General features: G+C 36.2%; 1 protein-coding gene across 12 annotated transcripts in view; it reads right to left on the reverse strand.

Annotated features, from left to right (window-relative positions):
• Positions 1 to 849: 849 nt before the first annotated feature.
• SOX6 (SRY-box transcription factor 6) overlaps positions 850 to 18042 on the reverse strand; it is a 372602-nt gene continuing 355409 nt past the window's right edge. For 11 of the 12 annotated variants that reach the window (XM_080404703.1, XM_080404708.1, XM_080404705.1 and 8 more), the window contains 3 exons: positions 15226 to 15459; positions 12542 to 12758; positions 850 to 4676 (listed from right to left, as the gene is read on the reverse strand). In XM_080404703.1, the coding sequence (XP_080260829.1) occupies positions 4373 to 4676; positions 12542 to 12758; positions 15226 to 15459 (755 nt within the window). In that variant the 3' untranslated portion in view covers positions 850 to 4372. The remainder of the gene's footprint in view (positions 4677 to 12541; positions 12759 to 15225; positions 15460 to 18042) is intronic. The other variant, XM_080404706.1, reaches the window with a different exon arrangement.

Below are 18042 nucleotides of genomic sequence, written 5' to 3' on the forward strand. Positions count from 1 at the left end.
TACACTGATTTAGGAGCACGTTGCAATTCCATGTATTCTCAGCAGGCGTTTTCACAAGCTAAATGGTGATACCCAAACATACAGGCAGAGCAGAATCAGGCCACTTCATCAGAGCAATTTCTCCATGTAAACCTGAACCCTGGAAAGTAGTTCTGTTTCCATTAAGACTTTTTTCTTCCATTTTTATGAAATATGAAGTGAACTATTCTAGCTGGTATCAGACTGTTTCAGGAGTGTTCTTCTCTTGAAAATAAGTATTTTATATTTTTCCAAAAAGAAAATATATTGTATCTGTTAATTAAATAAACTGTTCACAGAGAAAATAGTATTACTATATTTGTGCATTACCTGAATGGAGTTGTTATTTTTTTCAGTCAGAGTTATTAAGGGGGGCTCAAGCACAACGCTTAAAAAGCAATTCCACAAGTCCTCTTTGTGTATTGTGTGAACAATTTCCCTTGGTATTATAGCCTAATATGACAATAACATGATTTAATGAACGTAGAAAATAAAGGTTTGATATCATAATCTTGACTGCATTGCAAGGGCCATCTTAGTCATGATAATCTTTCCAGGGATATGCTTTTGTCTTCCAAATGCGGTTCTTGTTAAGAAGTAAAATGTTTCATCAGTTTTACTTGGATTCAGAAGACTGTGTTTCCTACCAAATGTATCAGAAATTTGGTATGTTTAATGTATCAACTTTCTAAAAAAGAAGAAAGTATTCTGTGTTTGTGGAATATGCTATTAAAAATCAGTGAGAGCACAAGTGAGGCATCTTGCTGTCCCAGCTACAGGTCCACAATACTGCGCTCACACTGCGGGTGTAAATTCAGCATCTACATGAGGTACAGTGACTTGTCAGCATTTAATATGGACCAACATACACTGATATAGAACAAAAGTAAATACATAACTTATACTTCACTAAGTATCCATGAACAAAAAATAAAATTCTATTTCCTATGTTATATTTACACAATTTAAAAAAAATCTAAAATGAGATGGTAAATTCATCAAAAACTTTGTTTTGAGCTCCGATTAATAGAGTAAAAATGTTGTTTTTTATCCTTATGATTGTCCTTCCTTGATTTCTACTGACATTTTAGAGCCAATGTCGGCTAATAAATACAATAAAATGCTCATAGGCACAATTCAGATTTGAACATGTTCCTCCCACTCCCCCAGCCAATAAATGCAATTTTTACCAGCTGGCGATTCCTGAACAGCCAATCATTTTCAAGAATGTGGCTTTAACATACAGAGCATCAGCACTGAGGCAGGGCTGGAGCTAAAACAAAGTGTTCATACATACATGTATTTTGCATAAATAAATGAAATAACAAGACATAAAAATGACTCAAATCCGGCAACTGTGAGGCAGGCCCACACGAGTCGAAACAGATGACTTTTGTTCATGTAGTTTTCGTACAACAGTTTCACATTAGTCAGAAGTGATAAAAAATACCATTTATATCCAGTGCTTATAACACTTACGAAACAACATCTGTGAGTGTGTGTTTTTTTGTACTACAAGCAAAATCAAGTTTCAGTCCTAAAGAACAGTCCTTTGTTCTCCACAAGCCTGCAGAATATTATTTTGGCATGGTCATAAAATTTAAAAAAATTAACCAACTAATCTAAATGTTTGCCTTTGTGCAAAAAAATAATTACATAAAATACAATGCTAGCAATACAGCATTCTACCTATGCAACAAAACCAGAAAAAAAGAGAGCAAGAGAGAAAGAAAGTGACATGGGGGGAGGGAGAGAAACTTCTAACTGGAGAATTATGTAAGACATTAATAAATAGTCACTTTTTTTAGGAAACAATGGTATCCTCCCCCCAAACTGAGCTGAATGTATTAAAAACATTTTAAATTCCCAAGCAATTATAAGAACAAAACCCACTTTCTATCAGTACCTTAGCCAGCTTAAAGAGGGCGCTCACCAGCTAACGACACAGCATATGCCTTTAAAGTCTTGGCTAGACCAGTTTATTGCTTATTAGACATGGACTCAGAACACATTTAAATAAATATTAAAAATATAGCATTTTGTTCCAAATTACAAGATGGTCAGAGAAATTTGACCATTGTGTTTCTATGCCATTATCTTTATAAATTGTCCTGTAAACTGAACAATCTTCTTTGTTCTGGGGGTTGTTCTTGCACACTTGAACGTGATTCCTACAGTGGCGACAATGGCTGCCTCTGCTCAAACAGGTGTTAGTGGGGCTATGAGGAAAACGACTACTCCCGGTGCAGCATCTCGTCATTGCAGCTCACACGAATTTCTGCAAGATGGGATGATGGCACGAGGACAGCCAGCATTAACACTATACTTCTCGCATTGCCTGGGCCCTAAACAAAGCCCATTCAGCTCTGTGGGAAGATTCCCACAGACTTCAGGAGGAGCTGCTCTAGGCCCACTCATACCTCTCAGCCTGAGTCTGAATTTGTCACCGATGTACTGAACATATCCAATTCAAAATAAAAGCTGAGGGAGTTGAGCTTCAGCACATGTATTCATCAGGCCCATTGGATCTGCATACATACACAGTGATGTATTTGTGAACAGGAGTGGAGTGCGAGGGAAAAAAATAAATGCCATTTCTTTTCTGTCTCTGAAATTTAATAAATTTGCAATCTTTGAGTATCTTTCTCATGTATACTTCCCAGAATTTTCTGTAGCAATTGTTTCTTTGTTTCTAGCTTTTTTTTTGTTTTTTTGTAGGCTTTGTTTCTAGCAGTAACACAAATGAAAATTTTAGTTTCTATAGCACCTTACAATCAAAGATCCCAAAGCACTTGGCAATCGTTCATCAAGATCTGGTTCACATTCCCACACGACTAATGGTCAAGAAATATTTTTGATGCACCATTTTCCCAGCTTTGCAAATCAGATTGTTTTGTGGCCTTCCCTCCGCCACTACGAGTCTCACATATAAATCACTGCATAAATACTTAAGGTAACAAACAGTTCCTTCAGGTGACAACAGGAACATGATGGATGGAGCCATGATTCACTGCAGGATTCTACAGGCTCTAAAAATTCATCATGGTGGACTCTACGTGCAGTTTGGATTTTGCATCTGCCTTTGCTGTCTAAGTATAGAGGTTTGCAACCATAAACACAATTTTTTAGGAATATCTCTACTGTATGTACATATAAAAGTACTCACTTTATTTTGCATTACATTGTTTCCAAGTGCTCCTTGAACATACAGTGTTACAGGAACAACTGAATTTCTCACTCATAAATGTCATGTTCATTTTAGTAGCAGGTGCACTTTTATTTTCATATACTTGTGTAATTTAGGGGAGGAGGAAGAAGGGGCTCTTTAAAATATCAATAAGGAATTGTAAGTGTAATGCCACCAACAGTACTTTTAAAAATAAATATTAAGTATTTGGACCCTTGACATTCTGGAATGAATAAATTATTTAAGAGAAATTGTGTTAAGACTGAATGCAAGGGTTAAAAGCAAAGGGGTAGAGAATGTAATCAGGTGGCCTCACACTGCTAAGACAGGCCCGTCCATAGCTGGTGATCGCTCTTTTGTGCTTACTTAAAATTTCACACTAATGGCACATCAAGAGGCAAAAGCAATTGGGCACATGCACTATGGCAACCATGTTCACTACTTAAGAATATCCTGTCTCCAGATTCCTGAGTACTTTACCATATTCTGGAAAAATTAGGTTTTATATATAATTGTTTTAAGATGCCAAAGGATTGTCTAAGACTTTACAGTGTCTCCTTTAAGACTTTTTTTTTTAAAATGTTAAGATTCAAAAGTTATGAAAAGTTTGGCACATCAGAAGTTCAGCTATACATATGGAAAAAAATGGAATTCAGAGACTATTTTTTAAAGACGAGCTATGATGCACAGATGTGCACACTTGTGGACTTGTTCTGTTTCACAATATGAAATCTGCAGGTTTTGTTTTCTAAAATAATCCAGAATAAAAACACATTCACAACCTGTAGGCTGGCACAGCATACCTGAGTGAGAATGTATAACCCCCATCTAAAACAGTAACTTAAACCTTTATCAGCATCCAAACGGAAAAAGACAAAAGGTAAGACTTGTAAGACAGCTATTGATTCATATAAGTTTTCAAGTCCTGATGTCTGATATTTAATATACGTCTTCATCTAAATTAAAAAAAAAACCCAAAAACAAAAAACCCAAGTTCATGAAAAATTAGGGAAACAATCTGTCTCACACATTAAGAAACATTTAAGACCATTCTGCTGATGTAACTGTAGGAGCCACACATGCATGCAGGCTCTTTAAGAACTTTTGTTCAAAAAAAAACCCAAAAAACCCAAATGAGTCCGAGTACTTTAATTCTGTGAACACTCCTCAGTTGGCACTGACTGCCTCATGGGCTTCATTTTCACTACTATAGTCTGATTTGGGATCATCCTCATAGTCCTCGTACATTTCTATTTCATCCTCTCCATTTATCATTTCATTTCCAGCAAGGCTTCCGCTGTCCGTCTTCATACCATAAGTGCTCTGAATGACGGGGATGCTGGGCTCAGGGCTGGCAGAGGTGCTCGAGCAATCTGATGTCATCTGAGGTGATGGTGTGGTAGTCGCCATGGTAATAGCACCAGGATAGACAACCCCTGTTCCCGTGGTGATTGGAATTTGAGGCTGTTGTCTGGAAGGAAAAACAAGAGGGGAACGTGATTTCCTGTGCTCGGAGGAGGGGAGACTTACTGCAAGTCCAAATGAAAGAGAATTGGGTGGTTTCCTAGAAAGGCTGCATGCATTCCTCTGGGGTTCACAGGCCGGTCCTCTATGGTATTGGTTCATCTTAACTCCTCTCAAGGACAACGGCAGAGTAAACTGTTTATTAACTACCAGGCATCGATTCTTTTATGTCTTTCTTTAAATCATACTGCAAATGAGCACTTGGACAGAGATCATCAAAAGGCTGCAGGCACCTGTCTCATGTCTAACTGCTACTGTAAGCATCATGTATCCAAAATCTAAATCCTCCAAACTCCTGACAAGACCTTCTGTTAATGAGGGGGCTTCAAGATTACCTGTAGGCACCTAAAATGGCAGACAGTTGACTAAAGAACATTGTCTAACCATAAGTATGTAATTTACTATATAAGTGCTAGGTAGACTCCTGCATCACTTAGAAATACTTTCAATACTTTATTGCTAGCTTTTGATTTTTATTTAAATCCATGATCAGAATGCCATTTGTTCTTCAGGATTTAATGTGTAAGACTGAGTTTTTGAAGCAAGTACTTTAAAAAAAGAACAAATGTTCTTTTTTTTTCTATGGTAATGGGCAGTCTACAGAAATTAAGACATCCTCCTGAGGGCCCAATATCAGATCTGATTTATTCTGACAATGCAAATACATGAGAAGACTCAATTAAGGGTGCACTGCCTCTATTTTTGACACATCTTACTTTCTGATACCCAGCTTTGCACTGTGTAATGTTGCTTTTTCATGAGTGTGTGATTTTAAGCATTCTGGAGCAGTACCACACTTCAGTTCTAATAGGCTTATATCAATGCCAGTCAAGAAATTCAACTCGAGCTTTGCTGTAGGAATGTACATAGTTGTACTAAGTGATACAGCATCTTTTCTTACAGTGATGTATGTATATTAAAATGCTTTGCTGAGTAAAGATCAGGTTGCTGAAGCCATTCCATGGTCAAGCCCTTAATGGCTACAAATTAATTAAATCTACTTCTTACATTTGGGTTAGTTAACTAATAACATACTTTCTATACTAAAATACTCACAGAAATACTCTTATATTTTTTCTGGACCATTACCTTTAGTAAAGCTAAGAGAAAAAGAATGGGTGTACCTATTCTGAAGGAAGAGAATCTCCACTGTACTTCAGATGTAACACTGAATGAATATACTCCAGTACCAGAAATACCTAAGTGCCCTGGAAGATGCTGGTTTAGTATTTACTAGTTATTGAACATACATGCCTATTTGCATTATCTATTTAAAGAATCATGTATTCCCAACCTTCTTTAGAGCAATATTGACCAAGTATTAGAGATTATATAATTTTAGCAGGAGAACCAGTGTCAGGTGTGTTTGAATAGTCTAACGAATCTATAACTGCGTGACCACTGTGTCATTCTATACTAAAATTCAAAAGCACATTCCATGAACCAGTCTCTCACAAATCCTTAATCATTGGCTAAATCAATATGTAAAATACTGTAAAGCTTGTTTACAAGACCCTAAATGTTGAGTCTTTATTGTTCATTGATCAGACTCTGATATTGATAAATATCACACTACAGAGTTACAGCGAAACCAAAGTCCTTCAAGTTTGGGAACCAATACAATCAAATAATGAACACTGTGTATAAGGCAGTATTAAAATAGCATGTAGTACTGTCATTGTTGTTACTGCTAGCCTGACTCTTAAAGCCTCTGCACAGCTTGAGAAATTCAAACATCTGTTGTACAAGTATGCTACACCTGGCTAGCAGCGAGCAAAAACATTGCGGTAATTCATTTGACACAGTCGTTATACTCCTGTTTGCAAATGATGATTTGCAGATGATTTACAAACAGCTAGGGATTTTTCACTAAATTTTCACTTTTAAAATGGTCTGATAAATGTTCTGTGAAAACAATTTTCAGCCAATGTATTTGCTTGCAAGTGATTTTCTGCAAACATCTTTAAATACTTTATCCATAAAATTGAACACCTACTTCACATGGGAACATTTCTGTTTTAGGATTAGTATAAACTGTTACTGTTAAAAACCCACACGTATCTCCTGCACAGCTTTTGGACACAGAACATGTTCACATCAATGACTGTTTCCACAAAACAAAGGAAAAAGAAACCCACACACGGTCACAGCAAAATTCTATATAGTTGTCACCAGGCCATACACACTTAATTCTCTCTAATCTGCCCAGGAGACAACTGCTGGTACTAATTTTTTTCTGATATTTTTGAAAAAATAAATTCCCAAAACAAAGCATCCGCAATAGTTCATCAAAGAACACCACAGTATTAATGCCACATTTTGAGAAAAGTTGTTTTTACAACTCTTCTAATGACAGTTGTAGAATATACTCAAAGAATGATTGCAAGCTGCTATTGTGTTATAGATGACGCTAAGGATCAGAACCCTAATATATACCCCTACCCCCAAAAAGAGTTTTCATTTTCTTTAGAAGCAAACTGCCTTTTTATAAGCAGGGGAAAAAGATCTGCTTTCTTTTTATAAGAAGGGGAACTAATCTGTTTAGGACAAGGCTGTGAGGTATCTTGATAAAATGATGGTTGTCAGTGTTAAGTCCTAAAGGACAGGCCTAGGTTAATAAATTCAGATATTCTTTCTAATGCTTATCAAGTCAGCAAAACCCTTTTGCATACCCATACTTCAATGGGCCAGGGTACATTTGTCCAAGTACCACCCATTTCAAAGTATAAAGGGAGAAGGTCATCTGAGCATAACGAAGCAGAATTTACAGAGATACCTTTTACTAGAGAATGCACCAAATATGTGGCAAACTATAGAGTGAATCTAACTGGTAAATAACTTGACCAGTGTAGCAGGAAACTTAAAGGCTTACAGAATTTGTCATTCATAAATGCCGTTCTTTTTTTATGTGTTAGGTGTGCATACCTGCTGTTGGGTGGGTAATTGTTGAGTGGGTAATAACTGTGAGCTTTAAATTACCTGTATTTCACCGTGGAGCTGTAAACATGTGGTAGCTGTGCCACTTAAATGGGAAGGGTCTCAAACTGCTACTTGTTTGCTAGCAAAAATTTTCTAGCACTTAAACATGGGCACCCACACCCCCCTAGTAACTGGATACCTGCCTCTCACTTGAGCCCTGTTGTTTAGAGCTCATCAGGTTGTCGCTGTAAATTCTGCTCAAGTGGCTGCATTACACCCCAGAAAGCCTTATTTTAAGATATCACAAACTATATGGATGGCATACATTACTGGAGATGAGTGTTATCATTATCTAACTAATTAAATTTTACAGGGTGGGGAAGGGAGAAGAAATCAGAGCATTTCTTGAAATGCTAACCGCTGTCCCTGAAAGGAAGAGTTGGAGTTTCTAACCTATGGCTCTGGCCATTATGTTTTCTTTTATTTGTAGTTCTTCAAGGCATTCATGTTAATGGTATTTTTTATAACATTAAATTCCACATTTTTAATCCTTCTATCTAGCTAGAGTTTGGCTGTCATAGGACTTTGGATTGAGGAGATAAAAACGTGATTTACTGCAAGCTACAGGTTATAATTCAGCTCAGCTGCACATGGTTAGAGCAAGGATGTTTTCTGCCTGGTTAAGATTTCCAGGACCCAACATTAATCTTCCTATCTCTTAAGATTTGTGAGGAATGGTGTCGCACGGCTACGTACCCTGGCTTCAAACCACTCCTGTCTCCACCATCTCCTCTTTGCCAAAGAAACCTTTATGTGGCTAGTTACTACAGGTCACTTGTCCCTCTGCTCTGCCAACATTGCTAACGTGTCTGTCCGGTCTGGGGCCCAAAGATTTGGCCCAAAGCAGTTAGGTCAATATAAAAGAAAGAGGTAACATGACAATTCTTTGATCAATTGACCTGCTCACAAGTTTGTGGCATTAATATTCTTAGGACTTTCCTGGAGAGTGTTCCACTTTTGCAAAACTAGCTAAACATTTAAATTGGCAAATTACCATTGTTTTCTGATCCCTTCCCAACTATTTTCTGACAGCTCTTTAAATGACTGAAACAAAATCAATTGCATTAAGGAAAATGCTTACATGCTACACACCCCTGAAACTTACATTCCCATAAGGAATGAAATAACAGTAAATCTCACAAAAGCACCCATTGTGTACTTACTTTACGTTCAAGCTACAGGAGTATAATATTACAGCCTTATTGCCTTATTCAAAACTGTAGTCTAGCAACATTCAGGATATGTGTGTACAGTAGTTATAAACACTATAAAGGCTTTATTCTAAACATCTTACACTGGTGAAACACAAAAAAGTTACTGCTTACATCATTTTGCAGAGAAATGTATATATCATATACTTACTTGTATTTTGAGTGTATTAGACTGCAAAAATGACTGAGAATTGTATTATTTTTGTAAGACAAGGCAACAAAAGACAGACTCTTAACTTAAAATGTTTGAATTTATGGTTTATATATGATCCATTCGTTCACATTTACTTATGCATTACAAAAAAAGTACTATTGAAGATAAACTGTAAATCACTTGAAGTCTGTTCAGGGATTAACTTACACTGAAGTTATCACTCAAAACTTCCCATTAATAATTTTGTTATTAAAAAGAACTCAATTATTTTAAAGACATAGCTGGCTCCAGATTCAGCTTCCATTAGATTAAAACCAGAATTTTTAATATATTCTGCATTAAACACAAATTATTTCTGTATATTATCTGCTTCATTTGGAACAAAATTAATTCATGTAGGGATGCAATAGAAGGCTGACGCACATTTTTAAGTTCCACTTTGTTTTTTAAAATACTTCCCAGTTCCTGGATTTTTGTGCTGGGCTATCACATATATACCATCTCAAAACATGAATTTCCTGCCCAATTTATTCCAAGAAATCTTCACTCTCATTCAATTCTTTGGAAACTTTTCTTCAAAAATCAGTACAGAACCTGGCCATTCACTAGCTTATTTCTCTATTTTATCTGAAACTATGGCTAGTTTGTATATTGATATTCTCTAAACAACTTTTGTGCATCTTACCAATGTTTATCAAAGAATGCAGTTCACTGAAGTAAGCAGTATGAGCTTTTTGCATCTTAAAAGGTCAAGAGGTGTAAAACTCAGTATGTTTGGGGGTGGGGTGTTCTAGCTGTACACGTAGCAGAATTATTTTATGCTAGCCAATGGCCCACCCAAGGGGATCTGATAGGAACAAACCATTCCTGGATTAAGCCATAAATGTATAAGAGAGTACCAAACACAAATATAAAAGAATAGAATTTTTCTTATTATTTATACTTTCCTCTAGCCACCTATTTTGAAGGTCTTTCTTTGTCTTCACACATCTCCTATTTATCATTTTATTCTCTGTTGATGATTTTTGACATACCCATTTCCAGCTTAATTGGTATGTTCTTTAAAACAAAACACCCAACAGCAGGACTTCAACCAGTATGAAGCACTTGGCACATTTCATTGGAGTCTATTATGTACTTTTGTTTCCCATCTTACACTGAAATATTTACTGTAAACATAGAATATGTTCAATCCCAAAATATACATTTGTCTCCTATTTCATTCTGAAAAGGAAACTGCATCTCAACTCTCACGTCTACAGTTCTGAAGGACGGTTTATACTGTTTGTTCCATCAAAACAGTGGAAAAATGATGGGTGTACAAGGTCAGTTAGAAAAACTCCCAGCTGATACTTTATGCGATATTTAGGTTAAACACAAGGAAGAGTAAGTTTAAGTTGTTGATGGGCTCAATTACTGTGTTTCACTTAATTATAATCTGATTTGGATGAAGTGTTGCTTTTTATTACTCAGTAAGCTATTCTGCTGAAATAAATGATGGCAAGTTTTATATTTCAGTTCAAAAAAGCTGTCCCAGTCTGGTTTTTTCACCCTTTTTGCTTGGTTTCTTCCAAGAATTTTGTTTTCATTTTTTCTTTGGAGAAAAAGGGAATTTGGGGCAACGGTGGGAAATCACAAAAAAGCATGAAATAACTGTTTGAAATCACAGCCTGTGTTTCCTCAGTGTTTCCACAATTTGTATTGAACTGCAACATGGATCTCATTTCTGAATGCATCCATTAGACTTCATATCCCCTTTTTCATCACTTGCATAACTAAAAGTTGTTGGTTTTGATAAGGTCCACTGCATCATTATATACGTGCACAAAGGTAACTGACTCCTACTTTAAACTTCTTCAACATGGATAGAGCATGGTGAAGTGAACTTAGCATAAATATGAATTAAAACCAATCCTTTCAAAAAAATGATTACATTCTCATGGTATTTGTAATGATACTGTTTGATATATGAGAAAGATGTTACATTTAGGTTGCATCAGCAGTTTAATTCTGAATAGTTTGCATTACTTTTTTAAAAAAAAAACACAAGTAGGCACTTTTAGGAGTTTCTTAAATCCATCCTCCGCATTCAGCTCCATATTTAGCCACCACTTCCAATGTGTAAAATGCTACTGCTTAATACTGTTTTGAATTAGCAAACAATTCTCAGATTGTTCAGACTGGTGTTTTGGCATTTATTTTGCGTTTCTTGTGTAGATGTGATCTAGTCTGTCAATCTGCTTTGGAAGACAGAAGCTAGAGTTTCATTCCCTCAATCTGAATGTAATTTGTGATGTGCTGTATAAATTCAGATTTCTGTTTAGAGTTCTATGTACAATTTTGATGGAAGCCTATTAGTAAACAATTTCCCTTAGAGTGAAGAATAAAAAACAATGTCAAAACTATAGACTGGAAGGCTATTTCAAGATATCAAAAACACTTCTATGTACTGATTGAAGAAAGAGCCCACATTGTTGCAGGCTGTACCACAAAATAATTGACTGCAACAGGAGTTCTGCATCCCAAGCCAAAAATGAGGGCACATAATCGACGTCAAGGTCAATTATCTGGTAGTGAAGTACCAACAAAAGGAGACTATTGTGATTAGAGAAATAAGCAGAACATTGTGAATTTGGAAAGGCTGGCACTGGAGATAGCTTTTAGACTCTTTGTAAACCACCAGAAACATTGTGTTAGAGCACTGAGCATCACAGATTAATTCATAAAAAAACAGGAGAGAGAAATCAGTTATGGTGCAGTTGTTTCACTGGACTTTTTTTATCTTTAGCCTGGAGATCTTTCATAGTGCTGCTTTCTCTGCTGAAGATTAGAGGAAATACTGTTAAAAACACACAATGTTTTAAAATCTGTGCCAGGATCTTTCTGAGCCGTATACTCTGAGCTGTAAATCTACGCAGTCTTTCAATGCACTACTTGAATGGCTCTTCCTAAAACATCTATGTTTCAAATATTTTTTTCCACAGTTCTATATATAACAAAATTCCTAATAGCCTCATGCTATGATATCATTCATTCACGTATGTTCCTAATGTAACTGCTGTTGCTTCTGCCCCTTTTCTGCCTCTCCTGCTTCCTTATTCTACACGGGAATACTCTTTTGTGTTTTCCTCTTTGTTCTTGTCTTAATTTAGGAAATGACCCTGGAGTCATTACTAACCCCGAATGGATTAGCTTACTAATAACTCACAAAAGACATGATTCAGAACTTTCAGGTTAATGGGAAACAACTTCTTTTGACTTTAAAGAATTCCACAATCAGTCTCATAGTCAACATTCAGTGGCAAACATAGTTCCATATTCCATGATATATCTTATGTTTTTAATAAGGTTTTACAGGTTCAAATCCTTACCTTCTAAATGACATTAGTCAGTGACTTAAACAGATAAGTCTATTCGTTTTCAACAGCATGCTCTGTCTTAGAAAACAATTACAACAATGGTACTCACCCTACAGTAAAAAACTGCCTCATCTCCTGTCTTCGAGACCTCATCAGTTGTTTGTATTCACCAATACGCAATTTCTTCCCATCAACAATGCAGGTACGTTTTGGTCGAGGTTTGTATTTGTAATTAGGATACTTTTCTAGGTGGATTTTACTTAGCCGTGCCTGCTCTTCGTAATAAGGTTGTTTCTCTTGATTTGACATGGACTTCCAGCGAGATCCTATTAACACAAAACATTAGTGAGTGCTCAAGTAAAGCAGGCTTAGCTTTACACATTTCTCACCATAATAAACAAATTTTAAATAAGTTAGTTAAATAAACTGATTTGAATTTACGTCAGCCAGCACATATATTGGGATGCACAACCTGAGACACCTTAAAAGAACCTTGACGTTCAGATATTGCTGCAGACCACACATATGTAAATCTCTGTTAAATAGGTGCATTTAAAATCAATAGTTCTCAAAATCTCAGCCTCAGTCTACAAAACAGTCAATTTTTCACAATATGAGCATTAATCTGTGAATAATTCTATACCTTTGTAATACCATGCACATTCTTATGCTTGAGTAAGGTCTACAGCCATACTTTTACTGTTAGAAGCTTAACACATTGCCTAGGGATACATGCTTCTTTGATAGTTTTATGAGGATTTGGTTTATATATTCCTATAATAGATATTAATACCTTGCTATGTAACAGGAAAAAATCATCAAAACCTTACAGATTCAAAAAAATTATGAGAAATCCCTTGCTGTCTCTGTGTTACATTTACTAATCTTCTGATATAAACTTGGCACCTACCATATTCTAAATCCTATTATGCATATTATCTTCCAGCCAGATGTAATAAATGCAGAGGACTGCACTGAGAAAGTTACCTTTAACAAACTTTTATTAAAAAAAAAAACAACAGTAAGCACATTGTAACTATATACACCACTTCAGGTACTGTAAACTCTCATTGAAAGCTGCACCAATAAAAAAGTTAAAAAATTAACACAGCGTACACAGGAAGAGGAAAAAGTATTCAGATCTCTCATATTGTTTATAAGGAGCTATCTAAACACTTGAATAGAGAAGGGATATTTTTTTCCAGGGGATAACAAAATGCAGAAAATAGCTTTTTGGTGTCTTTTAGATGAATAAAACGATTACAGCTGTGGTAAACGTGGGTGGAAGCTATTCTTTTACCAAGATTTTTCATACATCAACAAATGGAAAAGTTGTGTAAATATTATCCATAGCCAGCAGTACTCTGTGTCAGTTCTAATATTTCAGTCTCTTTTCTCATTGTCCTGGAAAAGTTGCACAGATATTATATGGACATAGAGTTATTTGTGGCAGAGCAGATACTGACAGGTTAATTCCATGGTTAAAAAATACTCAGTTTCTGGCACTTATGAAATATTTATGCTGGAAGTTTACATTTTAATGAATACAGTTACTATGCTCCTAATAGTTTTTTCACAGAATGCACACAAATAATATAGATTCCCTACAGCTGCCAACACTGAAACAGTACAGGTTTTATACAAAACTGAAAGGCTATTCATATAACTTACTTATATGGTAGACAAAAATATGAGAACTACTAAGTAAGATTTTAGAAGTTTTTGGACAAAGTAACATTTATTTCTATGTATTCCTGCCTCTGATTGAACTAACATGCAACAAACTTTGGTAAGAATGTATTTGAACTCAAAGTTTACAATAAAATGATTACAGAGGAAACTTGATTTTTACTTTTATTTATTACGAGTTACATTTGGAATCTGTCTTTCACTTCAAAGGCTCAGAAAGCAAATATAGGTTTTAACATTTCACCACTCATTCTCACGTATGTTTCTAATTCTCTGGAGGGGTCTTAAAAAGCAAATCAAAATTTCTCATAAATGAGCCAGTTTATTTGCACAGTGGCAAAATATAATCCACAGTATATTCCCTGATCGTCCCAATCTATAAAAATTAAATATTAACTACGACGTTCTCTAACTAAGCAATACTGTAATTGTATAATACTCGTGCTTCCTTAGCTTTTTGAACATTGTAACATTCTGAATCAACATCGTTTTCCATGCAAGGAGGTATGCATGTACATGTCTTTTGAACTGTGCCAGGTTTCTTTCTTTGACACTGCACTATCTGACATAAACCTTTCATTTTTCTATTGTACTTTATTAATTTTTCCCAGTATTTAGTCTAGCAAGTACCATTTTGCATTCAGGTGGTTTGTAGTTCAAGTGATTTCTAATGGGGTCTTGCAGTCAGACCTTTTATCAGGATACACTCTTGCAGCAGATTTCACAAAACAATCCTTGTGAATGCTGCTAAGCCTTTAAAGCATGTTGAGACTCTGCTATTGAAAATAAAAAGCATTAGGGAAGGGGCAGAAAGCGAAAAGGTAGGGAATGAAAATGAAAACAACCCACGAGTCTTCATTTGTGTGCATTTCAGGAATTCCATTTCCAGTGAACATGTCCCAAAAAAAATATGTCCTAGAATTAGAGAAGTTACATATCCAAGAAGGAAGTAACTAGCCTACATCACCAGTAGAAATAATCTCATCTTTCCACCGCCTCAAAAATAACTAGCCTCTGCCAATTGCTGCTACTATAGCAGAGACTTCTAAGCTTTCCTCAGCTCTAGATAGGTCCCAATTACAATTTGTTCGGTCTTGCACTTACCTAGGATTTTGCTAATGTTGGAGTTGTGCATGTCAGGGAAGGCCTGGAGAATTTTTCGACGCTCATCCTTTGCCCAGACCATGAAAGCGTTCATTGGCCGTTTGATGTGTGGTTCGCTGCTGGCTCGGCCCCGCGAATCCCGGTAGACTCGAGCTTCAGCCACAGTGGCGCCTCCTGTTGGCCAACAATAATACTGCTGTAGTTTAGCTGCAGAGCCATTCATTGCTTTACTTCCTGTAATGTCAGGGCAGGAAGAAACGACATGGATGCAAAACATTATTATGTGGATGACGCAAGCACTTGCAGTGCTCTGTTTGTTTTAGCCTCGTTCTCTTTTGCTTTGGCTGCCGGATTGGGGGTGGGGGGTGGGTGGGGGATGGTGAAAGAGGGAGGGAGGGAGGATATCGAGTGATTTCAGTGTAATTGATCAGTCTCACCCAGCTGAAGGCATCAAGATCTGAGTAAGGAAATAAATTAGACTGGTATTTCTCCAGTTAAGGTATGGAGGTTTGAAAAAGTTTCCGTTTGGGACTTTAACGTAGCATACATGTTCTGAATGCTCAACAAAACTCACATAAAAGTTACACTTGAGAATCCAGACTGATGTAGACCTGTTCACGCAAGTAATTTACAATTACTTTGCTGCATAAGCAGTGTAAGCGCATGCCAAACATTTAATAAAATAAATTATATAGCACACCAGGTACATGCTGCTAGTTGTATGGATCTGATTATATTTTGAGCTGAACATTTTAAAGTCACATCTGCTTTACTGGAATTTTAGATGTGTCTTGGAGCATTTGATCACATATCTATGTAATAAAACTGTCTGCCTTCAACAGGTACATGCACAGCATCCTGGGGCTTCCGGAATGGGAGACCAGAACTCCAGCTTCTCCATGTCTGCTGTGCTTTAATGTACCCCAGTGCCTTTTCTTTACCCACCATTGATTCAACTTGTACGTGCTAACCTTAACCAGCTTTTTGGATGCTTCCAGCCCTGCTTCTTGACCACAGACAGCAAAGCTTCATGGGGGTTTAGAGTTCACAGAGCTGAGTATGAGGTGTAAAACTAGTTAATGCAGGAGAAAGAGATAACCAAGCCTAGATAAGGCATGCCTTTACCAGAAAAACTTCTGCAATTGTGATGATCACGTATGTTTTTAGGGTTATATGTTAGCTATAAAAGAAAGGCAAAAAGTCTTTACAGTGGGAGAGTGACAGACTTAGTCTTAGGTCTCATCAAACTTCATATAATTTAATATCTTGAAAAAGCAAGGTACTTGACAACTAAGAAGCACAGCAATAGGCCTCCTTTTTTGTAAACTGTTACAGTTCCCTACTCAATTTATTTGCCAAACAATATTAGTTCTTTACACTAGGTAAAACACTACAGATGCACTGATTGCAGTGACTGACTCACAAGTTTTTAGTTGAGCAAAACCTAAGTTTCCTAATTTAGTGTGAAAACACTGTAAGTCAGGTATACCATTTTAAAAATTCTATATAGGAAATACATTTACATGAAAAAAGTCCTAAAACAGAGGATGCATAACTAATACACTACCTTTTTGCTACCAGGTCCACAGTACATTAATTTCATTTAAAACGCACTGACCATACAGGATAAATTGATTTTGCTTTATATGGTGTTGACAGCCACGTTTATTGTGCAGTGAAATGTAGTGTAGTTTCAAGCTGACTATATCCATCAACACAGGGCAATATGCTGACTACTGGGCCAGATGAAGACATACATTACCCTGAGAGCAAAACACTCGTTTGTATACAGCAGTGTCTTCTCCTGAGGATCACCATGGTAATTTATGATGCCTCCAATGCCATTATGTTACAACTGACACCAATTTGGCAATTTGTATACTAACATGCGTACACATAAAAGACGACAGGTTTGTGGCAAATATGAGATGCAAAACTATTTTAATACTATTCTAAGTTAAGTACCATGCTACAGGTGTTCAGCATTTACAGGAGGCTGCAGCTGCAGTCAGCTTTTTATTGCAAAAAGGAACAGTAGTTTTGCTAAGTGACCTGCATATAGGACCAGCTTAGAGATATGTATGGTTTAAGAGTCTCTGTTCATTGTCAGAAGGCTTGGAACATGCATATCAAAGATGCCATATTTTGAGAGAGAATATATTTATTGTGAAACTATAATCAGTTACAAACTTAGTAAGTCAACACTGAAACTTTTATTGAGACAAATGGCTATATAATTTGAGAAAAATCAAATATATCATGCAATGGTTGTTCCATCTTTTAAAATGCAACTCTAAAATTTGTAACTAGTATGTGGGCAATTTGGAAGTTGGTGACAAAAAAATTAAATTATTATTGATGCAAAAGTTGCCATTTGTTATTCAGCTACTCTACTCACAGCAAAGGAAAGAAGACACATTTGAATCCATATGATGATTTTCCATCTTTTACTTTCCAAAAGATACTATGGCTAAGGAGTTTGTTTTTAACCCTTTCTAATACAATTTTGGTGTGACCTTTCAATCCTAATGCAGGCAGAGTACCTTTACTAGTAGCAAGATTATAGGCTGTCTTTTTAAACTGGATATAATTTTGTTAGAATAAAAAAAAAAAAAAAAAAAAAAAAGAGAGAACAAAAAACCCCACTGTAAATGATCTGTTTTCAGAGAAAGGTTACGTTAGAAAACAATTCTTACTTGGAGTAATAAATTACAACCATCCCAAGAAGGCCAAGAAGCTCTGGCTGCATCTGCTTTAAGCAAGTCCGTACTTGAAGGACCTGAAAAAGCAGCCAAAGAGTTGATGTTCTTTGTGCTT

This window comes from Falco punctatus (genome assembly GCF_963210335.1).
Source record: "Falco punctatus genome assembly, chromosome: 10".
Lineage (NCBI taxonomy): Eukaryota > Metazoa > Chordata > Aves > Falconiformes > Falconidae > Falco > Falco punctatus.